Source organism: Polypterus senegalus, chromosome 13 (assembly GCF_016835505.1).
Source record: "Polypterus senegalus isolate Bchr_013 chromosome 13, ASM1683550v1, whole genome shotgun sequence".
NCBI lineage: Eukaryota > Metazoa > Chordata > Cladistia > Polypteriformes > Polypteridae > Polypterus > Polypterus senegalus.
Genome location: NC_053166.1, coordinates 84229932 through 84246088, shown reverse-complemented (window position 1 = coordinate 84246088; position 16157 = coordinate 84229932). Strand labels below are relative to the sequence as shown.

The 16157-nt window shown below is 35.6% G+C and overlaps 1 protein-coding gene across 1 annotated transcript in view; it reads left to right on the top strand.

Annotated features, from left to right (window-relative positions):
- The first annotated feature begins 3056 nt into the window (after positions 1-3056).
- The window catches only part of LOC120542970 (neuromedin-K receptor-like), an 80329-nt gene continuing 67228 nt past the window's right edge, over positions 3057-16157 (top strand). Inside the window, exons 1-2 of the mRNA XM_039775745.1 lie at positions 3057-3401; positions 14805-14990. Coding sequence (XP_039631679.1) covers positions 3199-3401; positions 14805-14990 — 389 coding nt within the window. The 5' untranslated portion in view covers positions 3057-3198. The remainder of the gene's footprint in view (positions 3402-14804; positions 14991-16157) is intronic.

Sequence of the window (16157 nt, the reverse complement as noted above, 5' to 3'; positions counted from 1 at the left end):
CTACTTTTGGTTCTTGCAAAGAGAGACTAATGTGCAGTACAAGCGCAAAATCGAGTGCCTCCAACATTTTTGGGCACGCCGACCTTACTTTTATATTGAGGTAAATTGACATAAATATGCTTTAATGTGTCTCTGGTATCATCTTCTCGTTTGTTTTCAGAACAAACACATCAAAATAATTTTGGTGGGACAGAGTCCAGGCACCAGATATTGTGGTGATCTATTATATTGATATTCTCATGTGTCGAAACGTCAATGATGGTATTTCAAAAACCTAGCTTAATTCCGATTTCATATATGAAATCAGTGTTAAAAACTTAATAAAGTGCTGGGGCCTCATGTATAAATGGTGCATACGCACAGAAATGTTGTGTAGGAACGTTTCTACGTTCAAATCGCAATGTATAAAACCTAAACTTGGCCTAAAGCCACGCACATTTCCACAGTACCTCATACCCTGTCGTACGCAAGTTCTCTGCTCGGTTTTGCAGACTGGCGCCACCCAGCGTCAAAGCAGTGCTACTGTTCCTATGTGGTTTATCTTTCTTTTTCAGATCTACATTCCCAACGTGGCTTTATAAATACACTGAAATTAACCGTATATTGTTTATTACCTGTAACAATATAATGGTTCACAGAATGGTCAAACTATTCCAAATACCATAACTGCTTTAGCGTTGTTACTCTCACTGCACCTTCTTCTTCTTCTTTCAGCTGCTCCCCTTAGGCGGTTGCCACAGCGGATCATCTTTTTCCATATTACTCTCACTGCACCACTCGGAGCAGCTGACCGCACAGAGAATTATCAGTATACAGCATCAAGCACATGCTGCCTCAGCCATGCTTCCTATTTGAACTGCTGCTCACACGGCAAACGCTTCAAACCTTTACTGTACGGACCTCGCGGTTCAGAAACAGTTTCATTCCAAGACCTCTAAATGCACTCAATCAGTCCATCAAGTGCTCCTTGTAGAACTGTTTGTACTTATAAGTACAATCACCTCACTGTAAACTTGCCATACAGTTATAATATTGCACAACTTGAGCCACTTTATAAAGCACGTATTTACATATGATGACAATATCATTTTTAAGATGAAATGCAGCAAAATATGTTTGTTATACAGATAAAACTTCAACTTTATTTAAATAATCTATATTATTAATAATTAAAGGACACGGTGTCGCTATGCTAGCATGGATCTGGTGCTCCGTTCATGGATTGATCCTACCTCGCACTGTATGCTTCACTGGGACTGGTGTGAAGGATAGAATAATTAAATATGTACTACAAAGATATTTCAATGTTCCTTAAAAGGTTTGATGAACCGGCATTATAAGCTTACAGATGGCTTAACATCTATTACAGAGCTGATTGTGTGGCGATTGGGTGTTTGGAGAAGGAAAAGGAAGGACAGGAATTGGAGGTTAGTACGTTTGAAAGAGACAGCACTGCTGTAAATAAATTATTTCATCGAAGGTCGCGCACAATCACTTTGCCACTGTGTTCCCATGTTTAATAACGTGCTTTAACTCCTATCATCATGAAAATTATATCAAGTATACATCTCAGTATTTTAATTATTCAGAGAGCTGTAATATTACGAATGTAATGGATTCTGTGTCCTGTCGGTGGAAGAGAAAACCCGGAAGCATGCAGTGATTCACACACACAGAAGATCAAATACAAAACAAAGCATTTAACGTGCTACTTTAGTTACGATGGGATTTGAGAAACTAGTAAATTAAAACGATTTTAAGAAGTTTATGATGTTCTACTTTAATGACAAAATAAACTACATGAATAAAGTGAAAATTTAGAGATTAAATTTGACATTCCGTGCTTTTTTCCCCACTGTGTGCCTTTTTTTTTCTCTGTACCCTAAGCTTTCATATGACACTCAGGCGGTGGGCTACAACTCGCCTTTTCATGGTGACTTTGATATCTGACAACTTCTTCTTTTTTTATTTCGGGCACTGTGCGACTTTGTGAACTTGAGCTTTCGAGTTTCTCTGTCACACTATGTCAGTCGATCAACTTCCTTTTGTTGTTTATACCACTGGTTAAACCAACAAATAGTAGGTTTTTCATTTGCCTCCACTTGGTATTCACTGAAATTCTTCTATTTTCTCTCATGCTTTTCCCATTGTCTTTTCACAGAATGCTGAGCTTAAGGGCTATTTATATTGATTTACATATTCAAAGAGGCGTAATTCTGGGAAGAGTTGGGGCGGGACAGCAGGCGCATGCACAAGCGTTACTTTTCACGCTGACCGGGATTTATATAGCGGAAGAACGCGGAAGTTGGCGAATGCACAGATTTATGCATCTGGATTTTTCTGTGCGTAAGCATTTCGGCTTTTGTGTTTACGTCATGTTATAGTGTGAATTCTACGTACGGAGTTATGCATGAGGCCCCTGGTCTGAAGTTCCCAGAAGCAAACAAAAAATATTTTTTTGTAGACTAGTGTTATTACAGCTAAAAGTTGGGACGGTCATTTGGTAGGGCCTTACTTTCAATCAAATTCAGCTGATGCCAGGATATTGGTAGCTCCCACAGCATCTTTTACTTCACTCTGCATTATTTTAATGAGTTTCATTGTAATGTATAAGTATTTGCTTTGCAAAAGGCTTTGTGATTAAAATAAACTTTGATTTAATAGAAGTTTCATTTAAAGAAAACAGTTCATTGCAGATATAAAAATTCAAAATATTCCTTAAACAAAGAATATGTGTAGAACAGATGCACAATGCACAATGATAAATATCATCCTGTTCTTGAACATTGTCTTTTAAGTCCTTAATTCTATTAAACTGTAGCTAAAATATTAATAAGTTTCTTCTTATATTGATTTAGCCATCTGTGTTATCCCAGAAGCTGTGTTTGATGTACAGTAATGAGCTCAGCAGGACAAGTGGCTTTCAGACTGCAGGAGTCCTTGGAGATGAACACAAATTCAAGACAAAATGACATCAATTACCAGTGGGTTTGACATTCCAGACGTGAAGAGATGGCAGAAGAAAATGCTCACCGGTTAAATGGCAGTTCTGTCCCTACTGCCTCGTCCAATGTCACTAACCAGTTTTCACTTGCTGCTTGGCAGGTCACCCTCTGGTCCATAGCTTACAGCTTGGTAGTGGTGGTCTCGGCTTTTGGCAACGGAGTGGTAATCTGGATTATTTTGTCCCACAAGAAAATGAGGACAGTTACCAATTATTTTGTCCTTAACTTGGCTATTTCAGACGCCTCGATGGCTGTTTTCAACACCTCAGTCAACTTTGCATACTCCATCTATAATGAGTGGTACTTTGGGTCCATCTACTGTAAATTTCACAACGGCTTCCCCATTACTGCAGTCTTTGCAAGCATTTACTCCATGACAGCCATAGCTGCAGACAGGTGAGTGGCTTCTTCCAAATTTGTAATATTTTGGAAATATGAGAAGTCATTTTAACATAAGGACTTATTTGCTATTTATTTCACATTTTATGCTTATGTCTACAGAGTGAAGCTTTTCTATTAGTATTTTGAGACTAACAAAGGTAAATATGTTATTTAGAACCAACTTAACTGATTTTTAAGACTCTATATTGTATTTCATTTCAAAGAAAAAGTAACTGTCTTTAAACATATGTATTAGGGAAGGTCTTGTAAGATTATTTCAGCAGATCTTCAGTCACATACAGTACATCTTTAAGCATCAACACTCAGTCAGATCATGTTCCTGTATCATACCAGAGACTCCATTAACAATTTAACTTAGGTATGCATTATAAGCCACTGTTTAGAGTCCACAAACATTTTATTAATTATAAATATTAACCATGGTTGTATTCTTAATATAAACATTAAGACTTGCCATTTTGCATTGCTTTGTAACTTGTTAAATTATCGCATGTTTTGTTATATGCCTTATATCTGAAGCTATTAAGAATTAATGATTTATTTACGTTTTAAAAATTACATTTAGAAGATTGAATTTAAAATGGTTTCATAGAGTATGTAATAGAAGATATTACTTACAGTATATGGTTACTTTCATCATTTTACACATTACTATTGCATATATTGTGACTATGTCCTTTGTATTTCTCTGCATGTAAACTGGGAGGTGCAGCAACACAAAAACAATATACACCTCTACACTTTTACAGGGCATTGTAGATCAATTGTAGGAATCGTTCATGTACAGGAAACTATACCTGGACCTTTATTACAGCTGCAATGTTGGAGATATTCTGAGTCATTTCTTCTTGTGGCAGTATCTTGACCGGATGCATAACCATGTTGTAAAGTGAAAGGTCCATGTAGGACAGAAAGGTTCTTCAGGGAAGTACACTTCTTTAAAAAATAAAAAAATAATCAAAAGAGCTGAATTATCATTAGACAGTTGTATTTCAGCATTTTTGTTACATGTTAGTGATGTCGAAGAAATAATGGCTTTTTTTGTAATTCTATATGCAGAATTGAGACATGAAGACAAAACTTAAGGTATGCCTACATGTCAGAATTTCAGCCCAGACCAGAAGAGTTTTTAGAGGTTTCTCTGACACAAGCCACCCATAATCATCAGTTCATATCATTGATAATGTATTCTCATCAAAAGTCAGTTAGACATAACCAGTTTCAAATAAAAACAAACAAATTAAATTTCATTCTTGCTGAATCATCCATCCTGGCATTATTAAGCATTACTCTTTACAGGTGTTGTGGAGTTTCTCCTGTATTACTGATTGGTCAGTGCCTTCTGCCCGGTTAATCTAACAGGGAATCATTTTATTCAGAAATGTTTACAATATTCAACATTTTAAAGATTATACTTTTCAAAACTTCCACAGTGCTCTGTAAAACAGGGTGAATTCATATACAGTAGTCAGGATGCACATTTATTTGAGAATATAAACCGTTTCTGAACATGATAGAAGCATTGGTTAGCTGGAATCCTTAATTAAAGGATATGTTTTACTTTGGCAGGATTTTTGTTTGTTCTCTAAAACTGGTTGTAAATAAATTTGCAATTTTTATAATTAATTATAAAGCATGTCAATAGTATATAATATTCTTTGAACTCACGTGAAAAGTGTGATTAACAAAAAAGTAGTATTTAACAGTCAGTCAGTCATTATCCAACCCACTATATTCTAACACAGGGTCACAGGGGTCTGCTGGAGCCAATCCCACCCAACACAGGGCGCAAGGCAGGAACAAATCCCAGGCAGAGGGCGCCAGCCCACCGCAGAGTATTTAACAGTCTGAGATAAAATCTAAATTTTAAAATATATTATAAACATTTTAAGCATGACATCAAATCATATAAAACAGAGTAACTTTGTTGTATTCAGTAATAATGTATTAGGGTTTATGGCATGATTAATTATTTTATACTTTAAGCTATTACCATCTTTCTTTATTGGATATCCAGGTACATTTTTCAAGTACTTGAAATGTGCAACATATTATCTGTTCTTGTGCAATAAATTGTCTTCTCTTCACATGAGAATAGCCTTATTTGTTCTGAGAATGTACAATATTAACTTAAGATGCAACACTCTGCACTCTAGTTTGATACTTATATTTATTATACTTTATTTATATTTACATGATTACTTTATAGGAATTCTAAGAGGACAGTCCCACTAGTTCTTGATCCTTGAAGTGGTTATGCGGATACCACCAGAAGTGTTTCCTGGTTTGGGTTTAAATTCCTACCAACCAGATGTGCAGCAAGCTTGGAATCAGGAGGATTAGGATTGGATTTGGCAAGAGATCAACCGGTGGGTGGAAGGCAGATCAGACCAGAGGATAGCTGAGAGACAGAGGGAAAGGTACAGAGGAAAGAAGATAGGAGTGTAAAATTGTAATAATTATAAGCTGGACATGTGGACCAGTCATCCGGTCAAACACACAGAGATATGGACATAGAGATTTATTTTTTTCTATTTATTCAGTACTGTTCTAAACCACATGTTCAACTTGCTGGTATCTTTTTACTTTGTTAACAAAATGAACCATTTACCATAGTTCTGGAATCCTGGACACTCATTTTGGGTTTGAGTGCCATTAACATTTATAAGAGGTACAAATTATAAATTTCATTGGGTGAGTAATGGCTTTGAAGTTTTCCTTAAAATTACACTTATTACCTGAATCAAAACCATGCTTTGTATCTTGACCTTATAATAATATTTTAACTAAAAGAAGATTAAGAGCAGACATGAATTAAGTGTTTAAAATTATGAAGGGAATTGGTAGAGTGGATCGAGACTGTTATTTTAAAATGAGCTCATTAAGAAAACGGGGAACACAGTTGGAAGCTTGATAAGAGTAAATTTCGCACTGACATTAGGAAGTTTTTATTTAATCAGAGAACAACAGACACATGGAATAAGCTACTAAGTAGTTTATTAGTAGACAGTAAGACTTTAGGGACTTTTACAACTAGACTTGATATTGTTTTAGAACAATTAAGTGGATAGGACTGGCAAGCTTTGTTTGGCTGAATGGCCTGTTTTTGTCTCGATTTTTCTAATGTTCTATTAAAACATGTGCGTCTCATAATTATTAAAGTTAAAACACAAATGTAAATGAAGTAAAAGTAAACTAAACTGTGGTTTATTTTAAGGCATTGCATGATTTTTTGAAATGTCTCACAAAGATAGTACCCTACAAAATTATTGAGAAGAAAAGCTGATGAACAAATAGCATTTTTCGTTTATTATTTAAACATACCCTCAAAGAATTGTAACGTTTCATTGAGGTAACATTTTTCAAAGAAATAAAAATGTACACAAAAATAAAACCAATTTGTTCTCCAAAAAACATATGTTATTCTTACTGCTACCCCTGTACTTTGTGTGTCTTCCCATTCCTTATTCATTCATTTCTTAATTTCTTATGATGCTGGATGAGATTGGAGAACACATATAAAACTATTCTTCAACAGAAAATCTTGTTAGATCCTTCAAGGTCCTTGGACCTCTCTTGTAAATGTGTATCACCTCATCTTTACACCTAGGTTTTAAAATGATTAAATGTGCTTTTAAAAGATAAATTATGAAAAGGAGTGCAGTAATCCCTCGCTATATCGCGCTTCGACTTTCGCGACTTCACTCTATCGCGGATTTTATATTAAAGCATAATTAAATATATAACGCGGATTTTTCGCTGCTTCGCGGGTTCTGCGGACAATGTGTCTTTTTACTTCCTGTACATGCTTCCTCAGTTGGTTTGCCCAGTTGATTTCATACAAGGGACGCTATTGGCGGATGACTGAGAAGCTAACCAATAAGAGCACGCAGCTAAGTTCTTCTGACTGAGAAGCTAACCAATCAGAGCACGCAGTTAAGTTCCTGCGTGCTGAATGCAGTGTTAACCAGGAAGTCTTGTCTCGCTCATTCAGCATCAACGTGTTTCGCTGTGTAAAGAGTTGTGCTCTTTTGTGTTTATCTTTGTGCATAGTCAAGCCCTTCATTATGGCTCCAAAATGATCTGCTACTGCTTCAGGGGCCATGCACAAGCACAAACGGAAGATGTTAACGATTGCCGAAAAGATAAACGTTTTGGATTTGTTGAAGGCTACGATTCTTTTTATTTAAAAAGTAGGAAAGGAATATAAGATCTACAGCCTCAGTGTCCTTTTAACCAGGGTGCAAAACGAGTTGTAAGTGGATGTAATAAGGCAGTAGTCTGGATGGAATCTGCTTTAGGGATTTGGATTGAAGACTGCCAGAAGAAGAACAACGGCAGTGCTACACAATCGCCTGAAGTGGCTCCTTTAAGGGCTGTAACGCTCTCCTTTGTTGTGCAGTAAAACTAAACTCATTGTTATCGGACAAGTCATCGTGTCATTGTTGGTGAGTAACCGTAATTAATTTTCTACTTACAGTACTTAGTACATGTACGTATGTTTAGTGTCACTGTACACACATTTACTGTATACTATTTTTCTTGCATTGTACGTATTTATTGCTGGTGGCCTGTCTATTGTAATGGCTGTAACATATGATATCGAAGACACTCAATATCTTTAAAATAATATTTAGGTTTTACTGTATATAAACAGTGTGTTTTTATACATAATTTCAATGAATCTTACCTAATATCAAAGGGATTATGCTGTATAACTCTGCAGGGAATATTTATAAACAGTGTGGGAGAGTTTATAAGGGCTTAAAATATATAAAAATAACCAAACAAACATATTGTTTCTACTTCGGATTTTCACCTATCGCGGGGGGGTCTGGAACGCAACCCCCGCGATCGAGGAGGGATTACTGTATACACAAAACTAATTTAGATTTTGCTAGTAACTGGGACACGTGTGTTTTAAAAAAAAAATGTTTACATTTTTTGTGGGTATTTTTTTCCTCAAGTAAGTGTTTAGATTTCTATCATAATCGCAGTGTAAGATTGTGCAGTTAATGACTTTTTTCATAGCTGTTTTGCTCATCTTTACTGCAGAGAATGATATATGTGCTGTTTAAACTTAGCTTTCCATAAACAAAATCTGTATCTCTTATGTATATGTGGAGTGTTAGGCACAGTTTGTTGCAGCAAACATTTGTTTAAAGTTGAAAAAAGCCAGTGTCTTTGCAAGTAAATGAGGTGAGTGATGACAAAAACCTATTATTCTAAATCATGGTGTAAATGCATGGCTAACAGAAATATTGTTCATGGGAAAAATGTATAAGACTGTGTATCCATTTATTTGGATAAGACAAAAGTGATTATTAATCATTGTTTTCAAAATTCTTTTTGAGAAACAAATGTTCAGCTTACTAGGATTATAATGGCTTTTTTACTACAAATTTTCCCATGTTTGCAAAAAAAAATCTTCCACAATGAATTGATATTGTTAGATTTTGTCCGAGGAGAACAAGTGTTGCCTTAATCAGTACTGAGCAGGGTGATCACTTCTGAGAAGGTATGCATCACCATTCACCAACATATCTCTGGACTTGGATTTGCACCCTAGGAGAGTGAGTTTGTTAGTCGTTTGGTTGATTGCCTCTGCCAAAGTGATTTTGATAATGATTGGTTACATTAATTGAAATGTATTAGAGGCTGCTTGTGTGATTAAGACAGATTCCCAGAAGGAGACATGCATGTCAAAGATCAACACGTAGATTGTACAGTGTATCATTGCCTCTTTTGTACTTTTTAAGTGCATTCACATTTCAAAATCACCTACTGTCAAAATCATGTCTGTCTGGATAATTCAACTCAAATCCCAGAGAACGAGTTTTGTTGAATTTTTTTACACTTATTTCTTCAATGAAATGTGCTAGGAAATATCAATATTCATTCAACATGCTTGATAGACTGAATGGTCTCCTCTTGTTTGTCAAATTTCTTATGTTCTTATGTTAGGATCATTAAAAAGAGAGGTGAGAAGTGACAAGAAAAGAGATTTTATTGGAAACACTGAATCTGGTTTCTCTTTCCGTTTGTATTATTTTTTTCAGAAGCAATATCTCTATATGGTAGGATAATGCATCTCAAGTTCAATTATTTAACATCGCTGGAAAAAGAAAATGCATACTGTTGCTAATATTGACGTCTGAAAAATGAGGAGGAAATTCTTGGCAAGGGAAGGCTAAATCTAAAGTAGCTACCAAAACAAACATAGCAAAAGTTTTATTTTATCCACCAGTCAAGAAAAGGATGGGTGTTCTTGAGCAATCATGAGTCAGAATCAAACACAATTGAGAAGTTGGCCCAAAGTGATTCTGGAACAGAAAAAAGTGTATCATCAGTTAGTTTTCAGCAACAGTTACATGACTAGTAGAACACCAGAGCTGTCTTAATGGTTCTGACTTGAAACCTGTTTTAGTATTATAAAAATAATTCGTTTTTAAAATCATTTTAAAGATTCAGACAAATACAGTACATGTATTATCAACAAATGTTAGAGCTTCTAATACCACTCATTCCCATGGAAAAAATATTCTCTTTGAGCTCTATTATGTGCAGTTCTGAAACATTTGTGATTCAAAGAAAATTCTTCATCATAACCACACGACCACTGGACTTTGACGAATACTTTTTTACTTGTTTTTCAATAAAGCCTGAAGCTGAAAGGCCATACTGCAATTTCAAGCTTAACCTTACTTGGAAATTAATTTCCTAAAGGTTACTTTCCACATTTTGGCATATTGCGTGTTTATAATAGATAGAGACCTAGCTTTTCCACATCTCTTTAAAGATTCATTCCTATAAACTCTTTGAAGCAAGTACACTTTCTTTATTTCAATGGAAGCTTTATAGCTATTTAGACAATTTAAATGATTTTAGGAGGAAAATCACTACATTTGCTTGCACTTTCCATCTTTTGTACTCTTTTGAGGGGGATACCATGCAAATGCAAGTCCCTGCTAGCTTATTATTTAGTTTCACTTCTGTTTATGTAGACAACACTATTAACTATTTTAATTATGTGATTTAATGCTACAGTTAATTTAAGAAAGTGAGATGCTACTAAAATCATAACAAAAATGATAGTAGATTAAATAGCAATGGTATTTTCATTCTTAGTGAAGTTTCTATGTTAGTACACACCCTAAAAGACCAGTTTAACCAATTAACGTAACATACAACAGAAAGCCCATACAGGTGCATACCCACAGAGAGGCAGCTAAGGTGTAAACACTGAAGCTATGAGGCAGTGGTACTAACTACTACATCACCAAGCTGCTCACTGTTCACTGTTTCAAATATTCAATATGAATAGTGTATTTTTCATTTATCATTATTATTACTACATTATTTACATGTGACGTATTATTAAAAGGTTATTATGACTTTCCTAAAGGAAGAGAGCAAGTACCCAAAAGCAGAATGGAATAGAAGATCAGGCAATGGAAGTACTAGAGAAGCACACCAAATCATTATTAACAGGCCAGGGGTTAATGCCCAATACTTATATGTTTTGCTTGCCCTTAACTGTTGCTCCTAATCATTTTTTTTGTTATTAGCATAAAGAATTCAAAGTTTGGACACTAAGTAACATGTGCAACAATCTTTTATAAGTGGAGCACAATAAGATACTTTTTTAGTAAATAATATTGCTGCACCCATGCAAAAATTGATATAAAATGGCAGTAAAAAAGAAACAAGAACACAAAATGGTGTGGTTTTATGATGTTACTGTCAAAATGACAAGGAAGAATGCAAAATTTAAAAAATGTTGCAAAACAAATGATGGAGCAAAAATGCTCTGACAGGATCGGAGCAAAAAATACACTGGTCATAACAAAGGGTAAATGTAATTTTCGTGGAATGATGCCTGCTTAGAAGGAATTAATTCATAGCAATTTGCAGTATCCTGTTGTTGTACATCTGTTGTGGTTACGTTATTGTAAGAGTGCTTGGCTTCTCTTCTACCTTTATCTGTACCATACGAGTCATGTGATATCTTGTCTGCAATGGCTGCACAGTGCTCCTGCTCTCCCTGTAATTGCTTTTTAACCCATCTTATACTGGAAAACCATAAATTATTTGACTTTGTTTAATGCTAAGAACATGGTTCTTGCTTAATTAGTCTTAAGAATGTGACATTCTTTGCAGATAATCTGCTCGCTTTAACTCTCCAGAGAAATACTCCAAACCTCCCAATGCTGCAAATGAATCAGACTCCTCTTACTGGGAGATGATGAAAGGCCTCCTTGTGAAGTACACTAACAGGTTAAGTACATATATGCAAGGCCATTTTCTGACCTGACAGCTGAAATGGCAAAAATTAATTTAGAGTAGTCTCTAAAGATGTGCACTCCTTGCATGCCATAGTTTCAAAACATAGCGAATAGAACAGGGCCTTGAATAAAAAAACGAGATTAAGTTGAAGCCGGTAGACCAAGGAGATCATGGATGTCACCAGAACCTATAAACCCTGGGCCTATTGAAGAACTCATAGAAGAACAATAATATGACTTTTATGTCTAAAGCCTGGTCCAGGGCAATCTCCAGCATTTAAGCAGCACCACCTTTGAAATCGAAAGTGCTCACAGAATCCTCATGAAGCAGTTGATCACATCCAAACCCTGTCTCCATATCATCAATTTCTGAAGATATTCCCCTACAGCTGTAACAACTTGCTTGAAGAATGTGTCCATATTGTAATCTGTTCAGTTAGCCAATTAAAGGCGTCACTTGACTTCACTCCTCATTTAAGATATACCAAAAGACAACTCATGCTAACTGAGGCCTGTAAAGTAAAGAAGACTGTTCACAAGGGATCTAACACTAAAATTTTCCCAGATATCCGTATGTTAGAGGTAGCCCCTACTTTATATCTTACTTGATGTAAAGATGGTATTTACTGCGTGAATGGGCAGGCTATTAGACTTTATACTCTTAAACTCTTCCCCTACAGCTGTAATCCTTAGACATTAGACTATTTCTCAACCCTTTAGAGTTTTAGACTGCCAGATAAGGTTGTTCTTGTTCCGATCTCCTTTTTTACTTCACCCATGAGTCTCTCACAGTTGCTTTCTCTCATTAATGCCTATGGTACTCATCATAATTTCCCTTTACATAGATTATATTTTGCTCTTTCTTTTGTCTGATTCAATCAGTCTGAAAAATTGTCTGGTTACCAAATTAATTGAATTAATTCTGCCCTTCTTCCTTTAAATCCCTCATTGTGTCAATGTCTCTTACCCATGCATTCCACTGGCCAAATCAATTTCAATACCCAGATATGAATGTTTCCCTTTTACTGGAAGAATCATCTAACTAAATTTGTATGGTTTAAAAGGATATCCTACATCTTGGTCCTCTGTTTCTTGGTCATTTCATTCTGGATTAATAATCATTAATGAATGAACATTGTTTGCTTTTTAATTTTATTAGTACTATGTTGCATCTTTCAGCATCGGTCAAATAGTGAGCTGTGGTCAGATCCTTAATCTCAATTTTTTAATAGAACAATTAAAGACTATTCAATAAACAGTCAACTTTGACCAGTGACAGATTGGAAAGTTTGGCATAATTGCCTAATTATGAGCTATATCATTGTGCATTTGTGCCTTGCCTCCCAACCCATCTCATTCCTTGGTGTGCCACTGAATCCAATATTGTAGCTACTTTTCACCTTTCAGTTCTTCCTTTCTCGGTTAGTAAGTACGAATTCTGCTGAAATCTGCACCCGATGGTTTATGAAAGTGAAAATGCTCCTAGGACAATGTCCAGTTGGGCACACACACACCTTTCATAGTTTGGCCCTACATGTTGGTGGTAATCTCATCACTTTCTCTCCTTGGTCATGCCAAGGTATTTTGTTCTTGCAGAATGTTTTTGATGATGCTGGGCTCCAAATTTCCCAGTCATTGATTAATTCCTTATTCCTCTTTTTATATACCTAGAATATACACTTGTCATTTGGACAATTGCTGTTGTTTTATCCTCTTCATTCCTCTCTCATTCTCACTCTATCTTCTTTCACTTTCCCCTACTAGGGCACTAGTAGAAGTCCTGCATGCAACTCCTTGTAAGGCATCCTGTAGCACACTAGCAATATTCTCAGCATGGCAATGTAATATTTTCTTATTTCCCCCCTTCGCTTGGAAATCAATTTTAAAAAATATATTCTTTTTCTCAAAAAAATGTAAAATTATCTTCATGTACAGTTCCGATACAGTATGTACAGTATATCTCTTGTACCTAACTTCTTTAAAGTGTTATGCTATGGGCCTGGTTATGGATCCTTACTATCATGTGTGCCTGATGAATGCACTAGTCACACTTATGCATATGTTTTGGAACTGACCAGAAGTAAAAGTTTTCTGATCTATTGTCCCTAACTTTCTGTTCTCCATTGTCTCTCTTCTACTTACATCTTCTGCCTCAAATATTTCTTCTTTTGGATATTTCTCTGTTTCTGTCTCTTGTTTTCAGCAAGCACTGTTATTGCTACTCACTATTGTTGGAAAATCTATATTAGCTTCTCACTGGAAATTTGTGTATTCTCTCTTTCACCAATTATACATTTTCCTTGTACAAATTTACTTTTACTTGAACCTTCCACACCACAGATTAACATGTCACCTGGCCCCAAAATTGAAAGATGAAAATATGTGGTGAAACTGGTTATGATTTGGATAACAGATTTCAAGCATTGCATCCCAGACTCTACCACTTGACTCTTGATTTTTTTTTTTTCATGTTATATGGCCTGATGGTTGTGGTGTCCCTCTTTGTTTAGCTCAGGCAATTTGACCTTAATTGCTTCTGATTTTTGTTTATACTGCCAGGGCAAAAATTATGTATTGGGAGTTGGGATGGAGAAGAATGGGGATGGCTTCTTGCTTCTGAAAATTGTAAATGTATTTTTTTCAAATTGACTTCTGTTCCCAATAAAAATTTCATCAGTACTGTTTATAATTTATGACTTTCTCTTTATTAATTTTTTTCATTGTCAAGAATTTTTTTCAGCTTCCCTTCTCTGAAGAGATTTAGCTTCTTATTTAAATGAAACCTTAACTTTGTGTTGGAAATTCCTGGATGGTGACATTTACACCACTTCTTACAGGAATCTGGACTGAAATTCTTTGTTTTCCTTAGTCATCAGGGTATAATCTCACTGCACTGACCACTGTGCATGGCATTGTGTTGTTTAACACCTGATTATTACAAATGCATTTTAACTTTGCTTTAGACCGATAGCATGTTGCAAAGTTTCCTGTTACCAAGTGTTAAATGATTTAGTGACAGTTGTTATGGAGATTAAATAATTTGCTCGATACTAATAAAATTATACATTATTAGAAGCATCATTTCTCATTGATATTTCGCTTATTTCTTCAGGTACATGGCCATTATCTACCCTCTCAATCCTAAAATGCCATCAAAAGTTTCAAAATCTGTCATAGCTGGAATTTGGATACTAGCTATTGGACTGGCTTCACCTCAGTGTATATACGCCACAGCACAGCAAATCCCAGGAAGGACCATTTGTTTTGTTAACTGGCCTGGTGCAACAAAACATTTTATGTAAGTATGATTCAGAATTGTTAACACCATATTAAATGATCCAATAATAATGCATTCAAATACATTAAAGAACATAATCATGAAGAAGACTCCAGAATATCGCTTTTTTTTAATTTTATTGCTATTCCATTTCCTCAGTGCAGAACACATCCATTTACTTTCAGATCTTCAGGGTTAGTGGGGTAGAAACCCCTTGACTGGGGACACTCCTTCACAGCGCACATTCATGAACACAACTGCTCTTATATACACTAGGGCCAGTTTAAATTTAATCAAACATATGTTTTTGTGGGATGTGGGAGGACAGCCAGAATTCCCAGAGAAAAATTAACATGGACAGGGATAATGTGTTATCTTCACATAGAAAGTGAACAGACCAGGGTTTCCAACACAGTCTCATGGAAATATGAGACAGCATTGCTAAGCATTGTCATTAAATGTGTGTTGTAAAGGTTCCACATAAATTAGGAAAATCAATGGAGGTGTGCATTTCATAAACAAGTCAATAAAATGTCGTAAGGTGTTATGAACAACAGAAGGTATACAATTGTTTGAGTATAAAGAGTCAAAAAGTGCTGCTATGGAATTATTCATGTCGTCTCCTGGATCTCCTGTTGGTGGATATTTAATAGGATATTTGTGGGTCTTAAAGTTGAGACCGATACAGGGTGACAGTTCCAGACTCGCAGTTGCTCAAAAATTAATAAGTAACTAGAAAGTTCATTACACCAAGGACTTGGTAAATTAATTGTGGTTTTAGGGGTCACATTTGTCTTAAATGTTTTATAGTTGAACAGGACATGAAGATATTGCACTGCATATCTTTTCACATCAGTCATACAGATTTCAAAAGGAAACACAAATGCCTTCATACTGGAGGGTCAGTTGCCGGGTCTTATTAGGAAACTGATAGAAAAAGAAAAGGCACAAAAATCCAACATACCAATGGAGAATTTCTGATGGCTAAAATAGACGTGGAAATATATAGAATTAAGATTTAGCTATAGTTGTGGTCCAAGAGTCAAATTACAGGCCAATGTTCACAGATGGTTTGATGTAGTTGGCAGTATCCAAAGGTCAGGGGCAAAGAGTCAAGCATTGTGAATTATGCCAGAGGCCCCATAAGATGTAATTTCATTTTTGTGGTGTGCATTTGAAAATGCTGGC